Below are 23,339 nucleotides of genomic sequence, written 5' to 3'. Positions count from 1 at the left end.
TGCCCGCGCTCTTGACAAATCACGATCACTCACGAATTATTGATGATGGAATTCGAGATGGAATTGAATTATGTCTATGATTGATCTATGCGCAAACACTTCCGTATTGCGAATCAAAACATGTTGTATAAATTAGCACGGTACGAATTAGAGATCTCACAAAATTATTAAATTATTTTTTATCGATCTTATAAAAAAAACATACAATTTTACCAGCGCATTATGCGATCGACATGAAAATATATCTCAAATATTGTAATTACATATTTCATAAATGTCTCATATAATCCTGGATTAAAAACACCATCATAAGTGAGAGAACCGTTCTAAAATTTAAACGAAAGAAGAAAAGAAAAATCGTTTATACTATAACGCAGACATAAACGTATATTATGGTTTATTATTATCATTGCTATTTCTTAATTGTCTGGTAATTGTGTTTTTTACAAGAGAGCCTTTTTCATTTTTTAATATTATCGTTTTGTTGTTGTACAGTAGTCGTGCACGCTGCGTGAACTTAGCACACCATATTTTCGAATTCGATTTTTTGTGTTTAATCATCGGAACTATTTAAAATCTTTATATAGAACTTTAGAACTATTCAAAAGAATGCCAGAACTCTAAAAAAAATTTCAGATTTTTAAGTATGATGTGCCAAGTTCACAGGAGTCAATCGACAAATAGATAAACTGACATACCAACGTAAAACATTCGTAGAAAGCCAAACTTTATAGTCTCCACTTAAAAATACGTATTTAAATTCAAAAAGTATACAGTATAAAGATACACAAAACGTAAGTCATAAGCTCAACTAAAGTTTAACAAATTCCATTTTTTTAGATGTAGGATATAATTCACAAGTTAATCAAATTTCAAGATAGCACTTTGTTGAATAAGTAAAAAAAAAATTTCCATAGAAATCCGCACTCATAGTTTTACTATAATCCACATAATCCTTAAATAACATAATATTTTTTAGATGTATATATTTTTTTCCCTGCGCTCTTTTACTGTATTATCTGGCTTTATCGGATAGATAATGCGCACGAAAACATGGTAACATGCGATATCAGAAAAGTCTCAGTGGCGACAAGATAAATAGGTATAATATTCTTGTTTTTTGTGCATGCTGTTCAATATTTTATTGTGATATCAACTATCAAATTTTTCGTCGACACGATTAAACGTTTACAATTAAATTTATGCTAAATTTTTTTTCATCCGTACAATAATAAATATGTAGCTAACTTTTTGGTAAAAAAAATTATAAATATAGTTTGATAGATACAATTTAATATTTAGGCAGATATATAAATATAATTATAATAAAATTGTAAAATTAAAATAATGAAAACCAAGTAGTCTCGATCACTCTAACACAAAATTTTTTAAATAAGAAGAAATAATATACAAGAAGATATGTTCGGACCATTTTATAGCTTTTATAACTAACTACAGACGATTTAATATAAATGAAAATTACGATAGAGATCAAGCATAAAAGTGACAAGCATGAAATCGTAGTAAATCTAGTAATGAATTTTTCTCCCGACATAAACATGTGCGTAATTCACAAATCATCTTGAAGAAATTTCTCAAAGCATGTTCGACCTGTTTTCATCGAAAGCCGGAAACGCGTATCGATAGCAGCCGTTATGTTCCGCCTCGGATGGCGCATTAGATATACTTGTCTACCGGAGAATATCGCTTTTGTGATTAATTCCTATGATATCACCTTTGCAATATTGTTATTTGTGTTTGCATTGGAAATAATTCAGGCAATATGTCTAATCATGCAATTGAAGTAAATTTGATTTTTTGACAGACAAGCGTTTGAAAATCAGAGCAATTTATAACAATTCAGCTTGTACAATATTATTTATCTATTATCTTAAAAGAAATATAAAAACATTGAATTGTGAAATCATATAGTCACAATTGTAAATAAATATAAAAATGTTAACTTCCCTTCGACAAACAATTGAGTTTGCTGAATCTTGAGCATTTTCCGTATATTTCTCTACAATGCATTATCAGTATATATCTAGAATTGTTTATCGAACAAATTGTTTCCAGATGTTGCAAAGAATTAGATTTGTATCACATTAAACTTCCGATATTCAATAAGTTCTCTATAAAATAGTATCTGTGAAATTGGCACGACGTTTTATTAATTTTAAAAAAATAATGGCAGTTTCAGTAGCACTTTTCATAGTTCTATAGTTCTTGATAAACATTAAAAAAGTTCCGCATTTTTAATATCAAAAAAATAAAATATGACGTGCTAACTTCACGTTCCAGCACGGCACATCCTCCTCTAAAGTACAAGAAAACATCGAAAATCAAGATGTTCATTAAAAGTTCTCTTTTGCCTTGAAATAATAAATAATTATAGAATTGATATAGAATTAACGAGAACTTTTAATGAACATTTTGATTTTCGATATTTTCTTGTACTTTAGAGGAGGATGTGTCGTGCTGGAACGTGAAGTTAGCACGTCATATTTTATTTTTTTGATATTAAAAATGCGGAACATTTTTTAATGTTTATCAAGAATCGTGCCAACTTACCTATAATTAGTAAATTTAAGATAAAGCATATTAATTTGTGTTATTCAGACTTTTATAACAATACTGCTTTTCAATTTTCTTTGATTATTTCAGTTATTTTTATTATTGTTTTTTTTTTCACAGAAATAAACACTCTAATTTTGAAAAAAGTATGAATACTTTTTTATTTGAATTTAAAATAAATCATAAAGCAATTTAGACAGGCAGAAACAACAATTTTTCTTCAAAGGTTTTATTAAATAAAACAAAAATAATTCGATTGATAGTTCAAAAAAGGTCACTTTATTTAAATTTCTTAGGTAAAAAAAAGCAGCAATACTGATTAAATAAAACTTAGTTTTTTAAAAATATTTTTTTTGGATCTGTAAAAACTATTTCATGTAATATAACCTAGAAAAATTGTAAAGTATTTTCAAACTCAAACCCCGAAAGTTCCATAATTCTGACACTGTTCAATGTGTAATAAGATTTATTATATTGAATAAACTGAAAATATCGAATACTCTCAACTGGCCGGTTAGCGTAAAAAAAACACGGAGCGCCTTTTGTTACTTACGCTGGACTTAGCTAAGACACTATCGTGTCTCTTGATATCTTTAACAAAGTATAAAAATATTTAACGGTATGTACGTGCAAACAAAAAATATACTTGTCGACTCCTGACAAAATGACTTTGTATTTACACTAGTCGTTTAAGTTTCCCAGCTCAGGTAAATCTTTAAGTGTCATTCTTAAGAAATTAAGACATTAATACTAGAACTGGTGAGTTTTCATTATCCCTGTGAAGCCGGCCTTCCATTTTCAAAAATTTGAAAAATTTATTAGAGTTCTGATAGCCCCCCAAAGAGTTCTAAAAATTATCCTTAATAACCAAAGCGCTAAAATTGATAACAAAAAAGTTGTGACGTTTCAAAGTTGCAAAAAATGTGAAGTTGGCTCCCCGTATCTTTAAATGCCATTTTCTTTGTTTTAAACGACGGAACTATTTCTAAAACCGATAGAGAACTACAGAACTCTTAGAGGGGGGGGGGGGTTGGGAAAGGGGCTATCAAAACTCTAATAAATTTTTCAAATTTTTGAAAATGGGAGGCCGGGTTCAGAGGTGTTTTTGTTGTGCTAACAAATATTTTCTTGAGAGATATTCTGTCATAATCGCCCTGCACAAAATCAAGCGGCTTTGTACTTTCTTTCTTCATCGCCCCACTCGTTGAAATGTTTCAAAATATATTCCTTTTAAAAGAACATTTTAATTACGATCGTGGGGGGGGGGGATGGACGGCGCGTAAATTACCTCCATGGAACGAGTCGCGAGGCGAGAATTTTTAGTGCGCGCGTCCATGTTCTCTAACTGAGAAAGTGGTATTATGGTAAAACGCCGGGAAATTCCCGTAAGCGATTAACGCGACCGAGAATCCTTTTTTAAACCTGCCCTCATCCGTGCGATTTGCTTCATGTGTCGGTAAAATATAAAAACTTTTGTGACAAGCACCTGTGTGCCAGTTAGGGCGGATACATAATTATCGGTAATTAGAAGAGTGTGTATGATCAAACAGTGCAATATCGCGTTATATTATACTTTTATCCAATATTCAACAGCTTTGATTTTCTTTTCAACAATCTTTTTCTTGTATATTCTTTTGTATCTTTTATTTCTTTAATATCAGCATTTACTTAAATACGTAAAAAATTTAAAATAAAGAGTAAGTATAAAATAGACTTTTAGAGAAGAAAAAAGGATATATCGAAAAGATAATTCGTCTTTCATATTAAGTCCCATGATATTACCAAAATGCAGTGTGACGATGACATAGGATATTTACACAGACAATTGAAATGTGAATCCCGACGATCGCTATCTTTTATTGTTTAAATATCAGCGCCAAGGAGAGTTTCTACCATAATTATATAGTCACACATCTGGTATTGTATTTAAAACGTCTGAAGATTTCCATTAGGTCTCATTCGCCGCGGTCAGATTAATCCAAAAGGATTAATTCTCATTAAGTAATTTACAATAATACTTTGACTCGCGACTATGGTAAAAGCATGGGGACAGTGGCGTGACTCGATTCCCAGTTTGTAAAGTGAACACGCAGCATTAATTTCTTGTATAAGAGCAACGGCCTTGAGACGAACTCTTTTAACGTCCCGACGTCCTTAGAGAGAAAGGACGCCTCTCAAAGGCCTTCCTAGGAGAAAGCCTTTGCTCTGCTAGATAACCACACGGAATACCGACACAAGAATCACATCACTCTCCCTTCACCGATCTTTTTATCACAATCTCGAGACTTCGCCATAGACATGGCAACTGGGCAACTCCAACATTCGCGCACGTCGTGTTTTCTATCGTATACAATGCCTGTATGAAGTTAGTCCCCCATTTTTTTATTATGGATGTTTTGTTACTTGTCCCAGGTTGATCTAAGTTTCTTCTATATTCTTCCAACGTTACAAGTCAAAAAAAAAAAAAAAAAAAAAAAAAACAAAAAAGCAAAAAAACTTTTTTTTGAGTGGCCTCCCATTTTCCGAAAAACTCAAATTTTTTTTGTTGTTCTGGATTGTTCTAATTATTTCAAATATTATTCCAAAGTATTAAATTCCCCAAAGAAAAATTTAAAAAGATAGCAAAAAAATAACATAAAGCGTTCAAAGATTATTTTTATGTTTGTAAACATAATCCCATCATTATTGTTTTATGAACACAAAATTAAATATTCAAGCTCAAAATGAACAGAACAACCTGGAACAACTAAAAAATATCCAAAATAAAAAAATGAGGGGCTAACTTCATATAAACCATATACAATATTAACTTTTCCAATTCTACATCGATCACCATCTCCTACAGTGAACTTATTGTTAGACTAATCGTCCTTAATTAAAGTGTACACCTAATCGTTCTAGGTGAGATTTTTCCGCGCGAATTCATCAAAGCGCCGAGTTTCTCACTAATCTATCTCTCCATCTAGATGAAACACTAACAATAGACCGAGTGTGAATCAAATCCAAATGTTAAAATGTCGTATGAAAAATTCGTGAAAACCAACGTAAGAAAAGAGGTAACTAATGGATAATAATCAACGATAATAAAAAAAGTAAGCTCTGAGGAAATTCTTAGTTGTAAAATCTTTTTACACGTTCATAGAGAACAGAGGAGGTTGATGGAGTTTCAATCACATTACTTTCTCATCAATCCGCGACAGATGAGCCGACATAGGCACGAAACAAAATACAAGAGAAAAAGGAAATACCTCTAAAGTCAACGAGCTATTATTTTTAATGTGGGAGGAGGGAGGGGGGGAGAGAGAGAGAGAGAGAGAGAGAGAGAGAGAGAGAAATTTCTCGTGATAAATTGCGATAAGTAATAAAAGTGAGAGTAAATATCAAATTGCAATTTAATTCTTTAAATAATATTTTTTTCTCAAATAGATACAATAATAATTCTTTATTATATAATTCTCTCACATTTTCTGTAAGTTCAAAATTCCTCTCATTGTCAGCACTTTTCTTTTCATCGCACGCTAAAATTTTCTACGCGAACCAAGACGTGAACCTATATACCTTACCCTAACGAAGTCGTGTAATTTATACAACGAACTCTAAGTTTCATTGAAATATAAATCCTTACAAAGTATAATATTTGTATTTGATTAGGGAGAAGGGAGAAGAAACAAAGAAGGGTGCAATCGATCACTTTTATGTATTATATCCACGGATCGAGAGAGTCCAGCCGAGTGTGTAACCCATTCGGTAATTATTAGCCTGAATGCGCTGCGGCGCATGTTGCGTATTGCGTGGCGAAAAGGAAAAGCAAAAGAGGATGCCAACGATCGGGTGGGCGCGTTTAGGAGAAGTCCAACAATCGGAAGTTACAGCGCGATAACGCAAGTTGAAAAAACATGCCGTATTCTTTCGTCACAACCATGAAGATCTGTGTTGCGTCTTTTACCCCGGTATATGAATCACGCGTGCGAGAACGGAAGTTACTCGCTGATCACTGCCATGGGAATTTCCGAGCTGCAATTTGACCTATGTCGAGTTAAGTCCCAAGAAACATGACGATGTAAAAGAATTTCCATTTACCTTTTATGACATTATGTATTTAATATAATCATGAGTTTACAGTCTTATGTGTATAAAGTTGATCTTAAATAGACAATGGAGTAAGTCAATTTACTTCTGATTAATTCTAGAATAAGAATCATGAGGATTAGTGTCATCTCTATTAATCGCCCCGCGAAAAGAAATTAAGGGACAACCTTCGCTGTTGTTAGAACTCTTGGAGAGGACGAAAAGCTTAGATCTTCTCCGTGGAGGTCAAAGTTCACGAAGACTGCATTCTCAGGCTTTGTAAGAGCCATTGTCCTAACGACCACAACTTTTTACGATGCTTTTACACGGTTTTATCGTTTCAAAGTCTCAGACTAATACAACGCGACGATGGGTTATGTGTTAAACCCGGTGTCGTAATATTGCCAGGACTGGGATAATTCCGCGTTGCCATGACTCCCGGCAGAGTCTATACTCGATATAATGAATTCGTAATGACGGTTCTCCGGCAACTCCACAAATCAATTCACGCTCGTACCGGCAGTTTTACGTGAGACAGGCTCATCATCGATCTTTCGGGATTACCCGCATCATCTGATAATGAGCTACTCGAAGTCGCACAAGTTTTGCTCTCGTGATGTTGAAATGATTTCACCGATCGTTCTTATTGACATTTGTCGTTGGATGTAAAAAAACGATATTAGGTATATCTGGTTTGGATCGAATGCATATAACAACTATACAACTAAACACTGCGATTGAGAATGTTTCCGGGATATATCGATATTTATGTCGATATCTTATATCAGTATAAATGTTATTACGTCGAGATCATTAGAAAATTAGCCAAAACTTGCATGTGTTTATTTTTCGCACTTAAAAGGAAAATATTTATATATTAAGATTAAAATAAATCTAGCTACATCTAACATTATATAACGTAATATAAATATATACATATTGTCTAAAAAAAATTTTGCATATAAGACTGCAAATATCCTTTTTTCTTATTTAATTAATTATCATTTGTTTGATAATCGATGATGTTCACGAGATAATCGCAATGCCGTTAAAATATGTTGTTAAACATTGCTGATGGGTATGTTTTTGCTCCAGAGACGCATGCACAATGACATTTATATGACACCGTCGCTCAGTTGTATAATACGTTAATCATCGCACTAATTGACACGCGAAATTATGTCAGTAACTTACTCATTAAAGTCACTTTTTCCTCGTCACATTTACATTAGACGACTCGATATGATACATGGCTTTGAAAGGGAGAAGAAGAATACAATTGTGTGGTCGTAAACGTTACGAAATGCTTTTTCCATAGCGTCTCACCAAGTATTTGTATCAGTGCATGCGAATCTGAGCGCATTATTGCTAAAAGATAAAAACCAAGCTGTCTAGTTATCATAAAATAATATGACTATGATAAGACCTAGGTATACGCACGTGGTTTGATCGTAGCCCAGCAGCTATTTCATGCTGCATTCAGCAGCTTTTAATCAAATAAACCTTCAATCCCCTCCCCTTGTCAACAAGCTGATAATTAAACACGGATTAATTCTCCATTCCGAGATAATAAGCATAACAAAAATGATTGATATTATCAATATTCACAGTTACATTAATATGAGAAATATATATAAATATATGTATATAAAATATATATAATTATATAAATAAATAAATAAATAAATATATACATATATATATGTATATATAATTTCATAATAATATTGTCTGTATTGATAATATAAATATAGAATACATATAAGACTTCTAAAAAAAAGTATTTTTAAATTTTCTTTAAATATGTGAGGTGTTATATAATCTGTGAAATAGGTCGAGAATGTTTATTTGTGATGTTGCGTGTCACGGAAAAGAATATCGCAGAGCAAACGAGAGTAATATTTGCAACACACACACAGTAAGAGGCACGAGGTAAGCCTCTCCTTTTCACAAATGTATATATAGGTGCGGATTTATTTACGACAAAATTGTTACGGCAGAATTACCTATTTCTATATAATATGTTTGCATATATGTGTATGTTAAATGAAAACAAATCAAAATAAAATCATGATCGGCCGATATCAGCCGAGACAGTCGGTTTTACACACTTTCAAGGTTTTCAACGGCATTACTTTTTGAGGCACCTCCCCCTCTTCTTTCGTCTCCTGCGTAGCCGGCATTCACTTTCACCTCGCATAATTTATTCTACATCGAGCATAAATTGGAAGCGTTTGACATATATAAGTCGCCAATTTAATAGCATGATTACGAGATGGGATATCTTTTTTTCTTTTTTCTCTTTACTGAGACTATTTTAACGACCTTAATGTATACTTCATGTCACGAGATATGCACTTGGCGCGTTAAAATCATCCGATTTTCCCTTTGTCTTATATGTCCCGGTAGCATTGAGATATTTCTATGTGTGAGAAAAACCGAGATCGAAATTCCTGAGTTACAACTTGGCGTATGCGAATATTTAATTATGGCTTCTTTTTATAAATAAATTCGCGCATTTTTCTATCGCTTGAATTTACGAGACACTTAAACTCTCGCGATAACCCTTCCGCATCGACTACTAATTTACGACCGATTTTGTTCGTGTATTCTGACTTGGCTATTTAAAATATTTTGTCATTTGTTTTAGTTACGCATTGTGTTAATACTAACAAAGTGTAACACAAGAATTATAAATAGCAGTTAATTGAGAAAGACTCGAGAAAGGAAAAAAAATGAGAGAAACAAAATTTGCAAAAAGTAAAGAAAGAAAAGAAAGAAGTGAGAGAAAAAAGGAGCAATGCAATAAAAGGCTGTACAGCTGTTCAAAAAATTGCTTTTAAATATTTCGAAAACTTGCACATATATATTTAATAGCTGCTCAAGATAATCAAGAATTTTTTGAAAATTAAAAAAATGTTTGTAAGTTACAAGACTCCTGTTAATTGGACTTTAATGTCTAAGTTACAAAAATAAAGATTTTGAGAGTTTAGTAGAAAGATTATTATAAGAGAGTGTAGTGTTTTTTTTCTGAAGAAATTGTATATTATTACATTATGTAAGATGTCATTATAAATATTAGGTAGTTATAAATTAGTACCGCAGTAAATACTTATCCTTTTTGGAAAATTTTTAAATGACTCGCCTTGGTTACTTGGCCACCATTTCTTTTCCTTAATAGGTATCATGTCTATATGTATATTAGATATATTCCTTGTTTTCAAGGTTTTCAAGTCAATAATTATGATATGAAAATTGTTAAAAGTAGTGATGAAAAAAATAACTTTTAAAACAATAATTTAAAAAATTTAGCGTATACTTGTCATCTAATGCGTTAGCAATGAGAATTACTATAAAGAAAAGCATAAAGAACAGATTGTTCTAACTTTGATGATAATGTTAGAGAAAGGTTATTAATAAAATAAAATCAATATTAAATAATGAAGTAATTGCCAGAGAGACTAAATACATCATAATCCACTATATATCGTCATTTGAACGAACGAAAATCAAAAACAAAAATTAAATTAATCTAATAAGTATGTTTATAAGTCCTTTTATATATTTATAATGTTCTGTCTCTAAATAATAATTCAAATTATGACTATCCAATTACTAAGTTAACATATGTGTGAGAGAAAAAGAGAGAGAGAGAGAGAGAGAAAGAGAGAGAGAGACAGACAGGCATACGTATTCTCTTTCCCTCTCTTTTTATTTATAAAATATATATGCGATTGTTGTAACCCCGTTTCTTCGAGTTCAAGTTATTCGAGTTTCGAAGAACAGCTGTACACCTCTCGAAAGGGGCACGCCCCTTTTCTTTTTCTTACGGGATACAGCCAACGCAACAGGATCTGAACCGGCTTTTGGAATCGTAAAGGGAGTACGCTTTTAAGTTCTGCAGCTTTTACAACCATGTGCTATTTAAATTAATTTAATGTGCTCTTTTTTTCTCTATTTCTCTTGCCCTTTTGCATTTTTTGCCGTATCACGCAGACTAGGATTATTTATTTAAACATTCGATTGTTACTATAGCGGAAAAATTATTCCGATAGAAGAAAAATATTTATCGCATATCTCTTTAGGAGTTATATATTTGTATTCAAACTCTTTTATATATCATAGAAAAAAGATCGATATTAAAAATACTTCCATCGTTTTTAAAATTCTAAATAAATTCTAAATAAATGGCTTAAAACTTTCCTTTTTGATTAATTTATTTTCTTTTTTTGTTTTCTTCATTTATTTTATTATAATTATAAAGATAAGTTTCAAAAAAATGATTGCTTCGCTGTCTAACGTAAGATATGCATTCATTCGTTATCATTACATAAACTTATTCTCACACAGTATAATTATTATTTCGAAACTAGTAAAGCTTAATAATCAATTTATTTAAGTGAGACCACTGTGATTTCAATTGTAATTTTAAAGTACATATGTGTATTCTAATTAAACTTATTTCTTGCCAAAAACTCGATTAAATTTTCAGCAAAATCAGTTTAACAAAAATTTACATCGTTCTGATAATACAATGCTAACAATAAGTCGACTTTAAACGAAGTATCCCTTAAACATTGAATGACAAGTAAACACGACAATTTATGAACAGCGAAATTGTTTTATCGAGGCCATTTTCTCCGGTTTTATTGCGCTTCGCCACGACGTATGAAATGCAATTCGAGTTGAAGGCGGATTACAAGTCACGTGATAAAACAAAAAAAAAAAAAAAAAATGATATCGACGATAAACGGCGTAGCAATACATGTAATGCGATTAAATACTATGTATTTTTTGTTGACTCGCGGTCAACTGAAGCAGTGTACATATTTCCGCATTTAATAGCGTGATTTTGACGAAACAGTACTACGATTCTTCTATGTACTTTCAAATCTCGTCCGTGAGGTTAGAATCAGCTGATGTAATAATTCACAATCGCTTTATAACGCTTCATGCTCGTTAGACTTGTGATTGTGAGCATTTCTCGGTTTAAAGTGACAGAAAAAAATATGCGCGGTCAGAAAAGCGCCAGAGAAAAGCTCTTAAAAAAATAAAAAATGCATATTCTTTTCTTTACAACGTTGTCGGTATTTAACATTGATGGTTATGTGCAAGAGCATAAACGAGTGCAGGCAAATTTGCAGACGAGCTCACAGTTGAGTTAGGTTACAGAAATTGTGTGCTATCGATGTGATGTGACGTGAGATGATTCATCTGTTTTTACGTTCTCTACAAGAGAGGGAGGATCTTTCAAGAAAGTTGTGCGATTACGTCGAAGATACTTTTCTTTTAAATGCTTCGAGGACTGCAGCACACATGTGAAATTCCGTACGCGCGAAAGTGCGTGTCTAGCTTCGTGTTACGCACACATATAATAATTTTTCGGCTCGACTCAGTTTGTAATTTCGTGTTCTAGTATTACGTAATTATACCGTTGTCAAAGCAGCAGACGTGTCGACATCGCACGATTTGTTCGTTCGTTCACTCGCTCGCTGCTGCTACTGTTGCTGCTCTAAGTCATAAAAAGGAGGCGGTACATTGAGAACCGTATTGAATTTTCGGGTTTACCAGGTCTCGTGAAAAGTTCTTGGGGCCTTTCTCAAAGGAAGTGAAAGAGAGAGATAGAGAAGTGAAGGAGAGATAGGAAAAAAGAGAGAAAGAGCAGCTGTGCGAAGAGAACCGGCTCTCTCTCTCTCTCTCTCTCTCTCTCTCTCTCTTTCTCTCTCTCGAGCGTGATCTTCGAGAAGAATAGATTATGGAAAGAAACAGATAGGAAGAAAGAAAAGGTAACTGAGAAAAGGGAAAAAGGAGAGAATCACAACACGATGATCGGATATCTCGCCATCTCTCATTCTCTCTCCTTGGCATGATATTACGATATACATGTACGCGTATACCTACATGCCACCATCGCGACATACGCAGTCACACGTATGTGTGAGTAAATATATACATGCGCTTGAGCGTACAAATACACATCGAGGAGCGCGCGCGCGCACGCATGACGATCCTAGCCTCTCTAACGCGAAAAGCATGAATTGCTGATATGGTAAGAACTACTCACCCGATTCTTGAGGTATTCTTGGATGGCACGATACGATGAATCGGTGAGCTTAGCGAAGATTAGAGACTTGTGTTCGTCGAAATTGTCGTGCGACGACAAACCATACTGGACACCTGGTACCAGCGCCATTTCTCCGTCTCCCATTTCGTCGTGTGCGGCTTCTCACTGTCTCGCTCTCACTTACAAACTCAATTCCTCTTGGCGTAAAACCAGCTGACGTCTTCTTCGCTCGTTCGTTGGGGCTTGCCGTAAAACCAGCGTACTACAATAACGCGCACTTTTTTCTCTCTCTCTCCCTCCCACTCTCTCTCTCTCTCTCTCTCTCTCTCTCTCTCTCTCTCTCTCTCTCTCTCTCGTTTACCGCACACTCGCGTTTCTGTTTTAAAATTCTTTTTCACCGTCGTCGATCGGCGCAAAGCTTGCGCCGTACGGCGCGCAGAACGAACAGAGCCGACGACACCGACAACGGATATCTTCAGCCGGAACTCTTGACGCGAGACGAGATGTTACCTCGCGAAACGTGTTTTTCCTTCTCGCCACGCTCGCACCACCACCACCACCACCTCCTCCTCCTCTTCCTCCTCCTCCTCCTCCTCCTCCGCCGCCGCAGCCGCCGCCACCGCTACTTCCTCTCGCGCGCACGGTCACCGTATGTTTTCTATCTCTCTCTTTCTCTCACGATTCTCGACACACTATTACTTGCGATGAGAACCCCCCCCGGATCGGACAATGTTGCAGCGTGGCAGCAATGCACTCTGTAAGCGATGTTAACGAAGGCCCACCCTCGAACGCGCTCGCGATTTTCCATACACTCGACTATCTCTCAATCGTCACATATTACCGCACTGAGACGACTCATTTCAAATTTTTCTTACGATTGAATATCAGAATTGAGAGAGCGATACGAAAGCAGCGCACCCGTAGTTTTAGCGTAAAGAAACACAACTATACACTTTCGAACAGCCACCTGATAGGCGGGGCTTACGGAAAAGATCGTCAACCAATCGCGTCACATGCGACGGATAACCCGACAATCAAACCAAGGACGATCGCGCCGTCCTCGCACGGTGACGGCTAACGATCGACTGCCAGACCACTTTTATCGTTTCGCGCCACGTACCTTTGTCGCCACCTATCGACATTGGCACACAGTTTATTCGTTAATTCTTGACGTAATGGCGCATTTACATGTCAACGAACCGCGAAATTCTTTTTAAGCTCTGTGAAGATAATCAACCAAAATTAATTTCTCGAAATTTTAATAATTATTGTTTGTTTGTTGATTATTGTTAGCCTGATTTTAGTGTTTGCTAGTTATTAGCTTAATTTATTAACAAAATAAATCAATGTTGGGTAATATTGAAAGAGAGTGGTCCTCCTCAGTGGTCCGATTTCATTGATTTTCTTTTCCTGCTAGATTTCGATGCGTAGAAAAATTTTTTTGCTCTGCCGAATATTGGAATAATAAAAATATCAGTGGCCTTGTTTACACCGACACACTTTGATACGCGTACTAAATACTACTGGCCAATCATAGCCATTCCATTCTTTAGAAAACTGGCCATGATTGGCTAGTATAATACTTAGTACGCGTATCAAGTGCTTGGTGTAAACAAGGCCAGTGAGATTGATTTTTGTAAATATAAAAAATAAAACCTTTTCTTGCGAAATGGAGTGATTTGAACATTGACGAATTATTAAAATTCATAAAGGTACGTGTTCATGGTGTCGCTCGTCGCTCATATTCAGCGACAAAAGACATCACGTGACCAAAAATAAAAATACCAATTCGTCAATTTTGATCACGTGATCTGTTTTGACGCCAAAAATGAGCGACGAGCGACACCATGAACACGTACCTTAATTTACGTCTTTAGTATCTAGGAATTGAGGGAATTTTAAATAAGCGAGTTGGGAGTTGAAATCATATTGGCAGCACTGTATTTTGATGTAAGAGCTTATTTTCTCTGTCTCGATCGAAACAAAATAATTTGGTTATCTCGTGATTTATTGAGTTTGTTTAATAATGTCTTTGCAAAATTTTGGTGGTATTACATTTATACTGCTGTTTATACATCTAAATATAATGATTGCCACAGATTATGACAAGGGTAGGAGAGATCCATATGGTCCATATCCGAGGATACCTGATAAGGAGTTACTTAAGGTAACCTAACCTTTGCACGATTGTTACGGTTTTAATTTCTTTAATCTTGTGGCAAGTGGCCTTACTAGTGTTGATTTGTTAATCGTAACTTTAGAATTAGACTAAGATTGAGATTAATTTATAATGGTGAAAGTGTTTTATTAATCCCCTAAACTTTTGATACTTCTGATAACAAAAAAATTATAATTATTATTTATTATTTCAGAAAGAGATATCATTTGCAGAGGAATGCAAAAAATTCATAAAATCACCTAAGCAAACTTTTATTATTAATTAATATAATTGCTGTGTAGTGAATATACAATGTATACACATACAATGTATATCTTTTTAACAAGAAGAAAATATAGCAATAAATGAACATAATAATTTATAATTATTTAGTTGTGTTAATATATATACACACACACACATATATGTATTTAATATAATTTAATTAAAGGTTAAGAAAATGTTATTTTTTTCATATGTAATATACAAACTAATTATTTTATCTCAGATATCCTATAGCATATTATATATATGATCAAATTTTTTGTGTGATTATTTTTCTAGACAAGCCAAGTCAATATAATTTTTGTTAATAAAGATACACAAAATTATTATAGAATAATTTTATTTGTGAAAAGACAATTTTTATCTTTAGAATAGACATATATATATGTAAACAGATGTAGCAAAAAAAAATGTACATATATATCGAATAATAATTTACAAATCTTAATTTAATAATCCGATTATTTTTATATGAAAACTAGAAAGAATAGAAAACCCCCCCAAAAACAGCAGTAAAAGAGGATCATTCTGTTTTTTGTGTGACAAATAGTCAAGTAATAAAATAATCTCTAGTTTAACTTTTTGTTATAGGATCTTTTATCAATGGTATAATCCACATCTAAAGTCTATTCTTGCAACGATTATCACTGAACTTTATGGCATTCGTATTGAGTTAGCTGACAATCAACATTTCCATTAGATGTAGGTGAAGAATTAGATACATTATCTTTTTTTGATTTTAAATATTCTAAAAAACCAGAAAGATGTTCACTGTCATCAATTTCATAAGTTAATATTGGTTTTGTGAACATACTTATGACAATAAGTTTTAAATTATTTTTAAATTGTAAAGAATCTAAAATTACATTTTTATGCCGCAAAAGTGAGAATAGATTTTCTATGCAGTCTTGTGTAAGATGACCAGTCAAAACAAATTCAAAATTGCAATAGTTTAAAAGATATTGTACCAAATTAATAATTGAGATTGTAGAAAGTATAATGCCTCTTTGTACAGGTTTAAATATTCCTTTATCACCTATTTTAATTTTTTTAAAGAGATTAATTATCTCATGAAGAAAAGAAATATTATTATCATATATTTCTTTGTTCTTCATATCTAATGCTGTACAGCATGATCTAAAAGTCATTAATGAGAACCATTTAGATATTTGTTCAACAAACGATGCAGTAGTGCGAAATTCCGGCTTATAATTTTCATTTGCTAAAAATTGTAAGGAACTACTGACATGGGTTGAGAAAACATTTCTTACTTTATTTACACGCATTTTATTGTAAGTATTAGTACAATTAACATCATTATTGTAATTTAGGCGTAAGGAGAAATTCCAGGTCTTTTTGAGACTCAATTAAGTCATTAAAATATGTAATCTCTACCTTATTAGATAGTAAGTTGTATTTTTTAATAAATTCATCTGGCAAGATAAAAAATCTATTGGAAACTAAGGAAACTACTTTTTTAAATTTTTTAGAAGATGTGGTATATCTGCGATAAAATATAAAAATCTATGTAAAGCACGGGGATGTGATATATAATTTCTAAAATCAGAATATCGTCCCACATTTATTCTACACATTTCCATATTTTACTATTTCCAGGACCCATTTCAGAAGTTATATAATTTACATGAAGAGCAATGTTTTCAACTTTTTGAATTATCTGAAATATACAGTCAGACCTCTTATCCTGCGACATTTTCGGTCCGGAATCTTCTCCTTAAACCTCTGATCCTACGACAAAAATTTGAAAGTGGGGTATAATTCCCCTTTCGCGGTCGTAGCATGAGAGGATGTTTTGTCGTAGCATAAGAGGGTCATAGGATAAAGGCCGCCGCACACACTTTTACATAACGCATAATGCATATACATAAAGAAACTGATTGGTCTATAAACACATGCATAAGGAATTCAATCAATCGAATTCCTTATGTATGTGCATTATGCGTTATGTGAAAGTGTGTGCGGCGGCCTTAAGAGGTCCGACTGTAATACGCACATGCGTCTCTCTGACAACAGCAGCAGACGATGCTAATAAGCGTCAAAAAAGTAGACACTTAGGCCGGGTCTACAATAGATGTAATAAGCTTTAAGCCGTAAGAAATTAACTAATTACAATTGACTTTAGAGAAGAATAATGAATATGATTGGTTCATTTCTTATGACTTAAGGCTTACTACAGCTGTTGTAGACCCGGTTTTAAGATAGCGGCTTCCGTCAGCAATTTGGCTAGCCCCCACCACCGATACATTCCCTTCTGTTTCTTTTTTACTCTTTGGTCACTACCGTTTTTCCACCTACATAAGCAGTCTATTCTACTAAGTCTATGGTCTATGGTTGGTGTACATAAGGCCTATATGTCGATGGTTTTTACTGTTAATATTGGGTTGCATTCGGGCAGACACTATTCAGCGCTATTAAACTTGTTCTGTCCTTATTCACTTTGAGTAAATAACAAGTAAAGATAGAACGATGCTCTTTGCACTAATAGCGTCTCCTCGAACGCGGCCTTGATGTGATGTATCGTGCTGCGTACATTATTGTCTTGTTTTAACTGTTACAACAGTGTGCTGATCAAACCTTCAAGTATTTAATCAATGACTCGTAGAACACTAAACCTGACAGTATTAGACTCTATCTTAGTTAATCTGTGTTAATTCAAATCGTAGGATTTAATAATAGTAGGAATAATCATATCAATTATGGATCCGTCAAAGAACGAGACCGAGTCAACGTTAATCGAAAGTCTGTCAGGAGAGCAGTATTCAAGATGCGAATCACCAAAACGTGGCACCACACTTTCTACCAGCACCAGTAGTTTCGAGGCGCTGGATCCGCATGATCCGAATTTAAGTCGTTTGGCGAACACAATGTTCGAAAAGACGGGAGAATATCTGCAAGAGGAGCTCACTTCCACCCACGCAGACTATCAATTATTAGAACGCTTAAACAAAGAAACTATTGCCAAGTATACAGAATTGAAGATCATTTCATCGAATGTCGTGCAGTCATTGGATTCTCTGAATGAAAAGTATCAAAAGTTACAGCCGATTCTAGATAATATCAATCAAATTGATGATAGTGTTAGCAAACTGGAGCAAGCTGCATATAAACTTGCAGCATACTCTAAACGACTTGAAGCCAAATTCAAGGATCTTGAAAAAGATACAAAAACCAAATAAAGTTATATAATTATAAAGATATAAACCTTTGTCTATATGTACTTACATGTAATAGTATGTTATAATATCAGAAATAATTATTACTAATATAAATAATTATATAGAAAATATAAGGGTTTTCCAGCGAGCAAATATAGATAGAGGTAGCCCGTGTTCGTAAATTTTAGCTGGAATTGAAAATTTATAATATATGTGAACTGTAAATTTCCAGGTCCAATTCGAAAGTTTTGAATGCAAGCATTATGTCACACAATTGGTAATTAAATAGAGAACTTGTAAAAGTTTAAAAAAATGTTTGTACTTGATAACTAGTTATATAACATCGTATTTGTGGTTTTTTATTGGAAAAGTTCCTGTATAAGCAATAGTGAAAAGTATGTTTTTTAAATATTATATTTATTAATATATGAGTCTATAAAAACATTTTATTAAGATTTTATAAAAATAAAGTATTGTGCATTCCTTTGTGTATCATATAATTTATTCATTTTATAAGTAACTTAATGATTTATTGAAAATGATGCATTTTATTTAATTTATAAACTTGATTTTTTTTTTTTTTTTTTTTTTTTTGTATATTGATACAGTGTGTTTAGATAATTATAGAATTATTAGATGTAATTTTTAGTTATTGTACAAGTGTAAATACAATTTATATAAATTAAGAATATTAATATTTAAAAAAAGAAAAACATACTATATATATATATATATATATATATATATATATATATACATATATAATATTATATACATTCACACTTAATTTTACATTGAAATAGGATATTAATCATAATATAGCAAATAGGGTTAATAACTTAATACATAATATTATATTTATTTGTTGCTTAATGTTATTAACAATTTAACTGAAATAATGTACGAGTTATACACATGTGCGCGAAAAATGTGTGAAAAACAATCTATTATCAGTAATTGTCATATGTGTATGTGTATTTTACACATATACATTACAATATTACATTAAACATAAATTATTAAACGTAGCACACAAATAATATTAAGAATACATCTGTAAGGCTTCAAGATTGCATTGTCTTGTAGCATTAAAATGTCTATGCACAAGAGTAAAAGAGCTTAGTACGCTCAATTATTATGCTTCACTATATGAGCTTTCAAAGTATCACAATATATAGACACATTTAAATGATCATAATAAAGCTGCATTATTTTTGTAATTTAATTGCTGATACAGACCAACGCAAATATTTAACAATCTAAGAAATTACCAGCCATTAATAATTCTAGGGCGATTTCAGGTGCAATGGGAAATTCTGGTATTTCTGTACTGCTATTTGTGTAACGCACTTTGTAAGTGAAATACATACAGACTTTTTGTAACACATGAGACCTATAAAAAAAAAAGTATAAATTTGTTAAATAATTTAATTACATTTATCAATATATATCAATATAAGAAAACAATATTTTATATTATTGAAATATAAAAAATGAACAAAAAATCCATATATGTTTACTGTATTTTATATACTTACGGGATTTCTCGAAAGTTAACTTCATTAGCTTCATTCTCTGCAAACTGTCCAGGACCACTTAACATTGCTTTAATGGTACCGCTTGTCAATGCATGCTCTCTTTTTACAATAAACTCGTGTCCATCACTACTGACTAGTTTTACATACATTGCATTTGGTCCTTCACAACCTCCATAAATAGGGCCACTCTCTTGCTAAAAGTTTCAAAAGATCAATTATGACACTTACATACACATTTCAATTTCTTGTACATTAATAGATTATTTAATATAAACTGAAACCAATAGATATAAACAGTAGGATAAAGAAAAGGAATCATATCTAAGCAGCAAAATTTAATTTGGAGAAATAGGTACCACATGCAGGTCTTTAGATGATCTGCCCTCTTCTTCTTCGGTTTTATCGACACTTGCTTCCCCATTGGACTTGATCCAAAGAAATTAGTATCAATTAATTAATATTTTAATTTACCACAAGTTTTTGGCTTTTCAGAAAAGGAATGAATAAAATCTCAACATATAAAGCAATCCACTATGTGTATACATTTTTATTACAGAAAAGTATCATTATACATCCCAGTTACCACACAGAGCATTACAACATGCAAATAAAATTATTTTATATATACCTTTTCAGCCTGCATATTCACATCAGTTGACATGTTTTGCTATCGTACACAAATATTCTTCTAAAACAGAATAGATATGAATGTGTATATATATATATATTACAAATATATAAGCAGGTAAATTATATATAAAATAAATATGACTAAAGTGAAGTCATATTTATAAAGTCACTGTTTATAAAGTTGCAAAAAGTACTGAATTAAATAATATATATAATTAGTAACATCAAATAAAATATCCTGTAAAACAAATAGTAAGTTTTAATTAATTATAGCTTTTTAATAGCAATAAATTCAGTCATGTATTAAAACGTTCATAAAATATAAAAATAAATACTTTCTATTATTCCGAAATTATTTTATATTTTTAAGCACACACAAAATTATTGTCGAGTTTCTCTTTATTACTAATTAAGTTAAATAAAAATAGTTTGCTATTATCATCATGGATGTTATACCAATGCATTATTATTGTAAATGCTATCTGATCATACTTCTGGCTAGTTCATTCAGAAATATAGTTATAAATTATGTATTACGAAATTGCAAATAATTTTTTATATACCTCACACGCAATAAAGTTACTTCTTCTTTTATACAGATTTTCGTTTTGTATAAAAGGACGAAATACTACAATAAAGTTTCAGTCGGTAGAATTGACGGAAGCAGACGGGAATGACAGGCTAATTCCGAATTGATTTTGGAGCATAGACATAATAAGAATAGACTACTTACGAAATAGTCTGGCCGTAAATGGCATATATAAAGGTGCATTTTCACGAGCCCCTAAAACCAATCGTTTGAGCGATAAAAAAGATCACGTGACAACTTTTGTTGCTCAACTATTTAACAGTAAAGGTGCCTTTTCATGCTGACGCTCGACGCTCATTTTCAGCGTCAAAAAAACATCACGTGACCAAAAATAAAAATACCAATTCGTCAATTTTGATCACGTGATCTGTTTGGACGCCAAAAATGAGCGTCGAGCGTGAACATGAGAAGGCACCTTAATTATTGAACTATATTCTAACTGGAATGCGCACCAGACCAAACGTCAAAATCATGCAATTGGCGGTGATCTAGGCGTTTAAAAATGACAGTACGCGTTTCTGAATTAAATTTCTCGCAAATTGTCACGACATTGATTCTATGGACGCGATGTGTGCAGATTTGCAAGGGAATCGAGGCCGAAATCAAACTCGATGTAGAAGGAAGCGGATTTCATAGGTTAGAAATGTTCGATTATTGTGTATGTATGAGTAAACAATATAATACTTATCCGTGTAAAATTCTAATATTTTTCTTTTACAGGACATTAATTTATCACGCATATTTCAAGGATCTTATTAATAACAACTGTCAAGCTGCTATTTATATAGAATTACCGTCAGCATTGTACGTCAATGTCGACGAAATAGCAGAACTGAGAAGAAAGGGCACAGTATGTGTCTTAATTATACTAAATAATTTATATAGTTTAAACAAAAATAATTTTGCTTCTTAATACATATATTTAATTTCTCAAATAATTTCTTAGATAAATTAAAAAATTGCACGAATTATTTGAAGTTTTCTAAATATAATATAAATTTGGGATTACATTGAATAAAAAGTATTAAAGAGCAACATTATTTTTTATTATTGTACATTTTTGAATGCTATATAGTAGTTACATTAATTCAACAGCTATAGTTTTTTTTTACAGTTTATAATATATTTGTACATATTTTTATTTACATTTACTTAATTAGAAGTGTCTATTTGAAGGCTTAACTAATTAATGATATTAATTGATAACATTGCAGAGTACAATCTGTTCCATAGGTGAGACTGACGTCGAACTATTCGCCGAGAAGGCTGGTCGGCAAAACGTGACAACTTGTGCACCTGTAAGTTCGTCATTGTCTACTTTAATGATTCCACTTCATCAACGTTATCGATACGCTCGTGAGACCGGTGGCTACGTTGACGTAATCGTGCCTGAGCCGAAACTGCTCCTGGGATGCCGGGAAAGGGTCAGAGATCATAGAGTATCGAAGCTGGATCTATGCGAACCATGCGTCAATTTGGCAATCAAATGGCGCGAAATTCCGTATCGTATGTCAAATGATCGTACATATGTGTGGCCGATACCGGTCGGAAACTCGTCTATTTCAACGTTCGTCACTTATGGCACGTTATTGGCAACGATTATCGGCGCGATATTCATCGCTAATGCTATTCGGACCAATATATCGAAGAATCATTCAAAACAAGACTGAGGTAGTTTAAGATTTAATATATAAGTAATTTTGCAATGCGCTAGACATTTTTTTATTAATAATTATTCCAAATAGATTAAATATCCACTGTTTTTTAATATGAAAATTTAAAAAGACTTTATATAGTCTTACAAATTTTGCAATAGTGATGTTAAAAAATTTTTTAAGGTTAAATTCGTCGTTATTAGAGATTTTTAAACTAAATTAAATTAAACTAAATTAAATTCTAAATTTATTTAAAATAAATTGCAGCGTTTTTGCTACAAAGTCTATCCGAATTTGGTCGCAGGACTTCGTATATATATATATATATACATTTAATTCGATCAACATTCTCTTTATATGTATAAAGTGTCTATTATCTACATTTTATAAATATTTATATATTTGAGGTCTACATGCATACAGTTTACACAGCCCCTAGTCAAACTTTAATAGATATAATGAACAGTCATATGCACATGCCACATGTCTTCAAGATGATATCGCATTTTAAGTCATTAAGAAGTTATCACGCAAACCATATATCCACACATTTAAAATGAACACAGTTTAAAAAATAAAAAATAAAGAAAACAAGTGTCATA

General features: G+C 32.5%; 4 protein-coding genes across 5 annotated transcripts in view; 2 read left to right on the top strand and 2 right to left on the bottom strand.

Moving 5' to 3' along the window:
* Su(tpl) (Suppressor of Triplolethal) overlaps positions 1–13,261 on the bottom strand; it is a 76,414-nt gene extending 63,153 nt beyond the window's left edge. Inside the window, exon 1 of the mRNA XM_072890893.1 lies at positions 12,707–13,261. Within this exon, the coding sequence (XP_072746994.1) occupies positions 12,707–12,850 (144 nt within the window). The 5' untranslated portion in view covers positions 12,851–13,261. The remainder of the gene's footprint in view (positions 1–12,706) is intronic.
* Positions 13,262–17,477: 4,216 nt separating this feature from the next.
* Positions 17,478–18,796, top strand: Blos2 (biogenesis of lysosome-related organelles complex 1 subunit 2). Its single transcript, XM_072890170.1, has 2 exons — positions 17,478–17,750; positions 17,834–18,796. The coding sequence occupies exon 2, from the start codon at positions 17,867–17,869 to the stop codon at positions 18,344–18,346; it is 480 nt and encodes a 159-aa protein (XP_072746271.1). The 5' UTR covers positions 17,478–17,750; positions 17,834–17,866; the 3' UTR covers positions 18,347–18,796.
* A 355-nt stretch (positions 18,797–19,151) lies between these two features.
* Positions 19,152–21,191, bottom strand: Eloc (transcription elongation factor elongin C). 2 transcript variants are annotated; one of them, XM_072890776.1, is made up of 5 exons: positions 21,057–21,191; positions 20,492–20,551; positions 20,220–20,288; positions 19,864–20,057; positions 19,152–19,718 (listed from the first exon to the last, which is right to left on the bottom strand). In XM_072890776.1, the coding sequence occupies exons 2-5, from the start codon at positions 20,522–20,524 to the stop codon at positions 19,577–19,579; spliced, it is 438 nt and encodes a 145-aa protein (XP_072746877.1). In that variant the 5' UTR covers positions 20,525–20,551; positions 21,057–21,191; the 3' UTR covers positions 19,152–19,576. The 2 variants fall into 2 exon arrangements, with proteins under 2 accessions (XP_072746877.1, XP_072746878.1); XM_072890777.1 differs by lacking the exon at positions 20,220–20,288.
* Positions 21,192–21,521: 330 nt separating this feature from the next.
* LOC140664462 (phosphatidylinositol-glycan biosynthesis class X protein) lies at positions 21,522–23,332 on the top strand. Its single transcript, XM_072889589.1, has 3 exons — positions 21,522–21,718; positions 21,803–21,932; positions 22,297–23,332. The coding sequence occupies exons 1-3, from the start codon at positions 21,585–21,587 to the stop codon at positions 22,750–22,752; spliced, it is 720 nt and encodes a 239-aa protein (XP_072745690.1). The 5' UTR covers positions 21,522–21,584; the 3' UTR covers positions 22,753–23,332.
* Positions 23,333–23,339: the final 7 nt, after the last annotated feature.

This window comes from Anoplolepis gracilipes, chromosome 4, assembly GCF_047496725.1.
Source record: "Anoplolepis gracilipes chromosome 4, ASM4749672v1, whole genome shotgun sequence".
Lineage (NCBI taxonomy): Eukaryota > Metazoa > Arthropoda > Insecta > Hymenoptera > Formicidae > Anoplolepis > Anoplolepis gracilipes.
The sequence above is the reverse complement of the archived record's forward strand: the minus strand, read 5'-3'. Positions and strand labels throughout refer to the sequence as shown.

What these genes read in the sequence shown, in the direction of transcription:
- Blos2 (XM_072890170.1), top strand. Translation starts at nt 17,867, where the DNA reads ATGGATCCGTCAAAGAACGAGACCGAGTCAACGTTAATCGAAAGTCTG.
- Eloc (XM_072890776.1), bottom strand. Translation starts at nt 20,524, where the DNA reads ATGTCAACTGATGTGAATATGCAGGCTGAAAAG. An exon ending in CATCTAAAGACCTGCATGTG is followed by an intron (nt 20,058 to 20,219) that starts GTACCTATTTCT and finishes TGAAACTTTTAG; the next exon opens with CAAGAGAGTGGCCCTATTTA. An exon ending in GTTAACTTTCGAGAAATCCC is followed by an intron (nt 19,719 to 19,863) that starts GTAAGTATATAA and finishes TTTTTTTTATAG; the next exon opens with GTCTCATGTGTTACAAAAAG.
- LOC140664462 (XM_072889589.1), top strand. Translation starts at nt 21,585, where the DNA reads ATGACAGTACGCGTTTCTGAATTAAATTTCTCGCAAATTGTCACGACA. An exon ending in GAAGGAAGCGGATTTCATAG is followed by an intron (nt 21,719 to 21,802) that starts GTTAGAAATGTT and finishes TTTCTTTTACAG; the next exon opens with GACATTAATTTATCACGCAT. An exon ending in AACTGAGAAGAAAGGGCACA is followed by an intron (nt 21,933 to 22,296) that starts GTATGTGTCTTA and finishes ATAACATTGCAG; the next exon opens with AGTACAATCTGTTCCATAGG.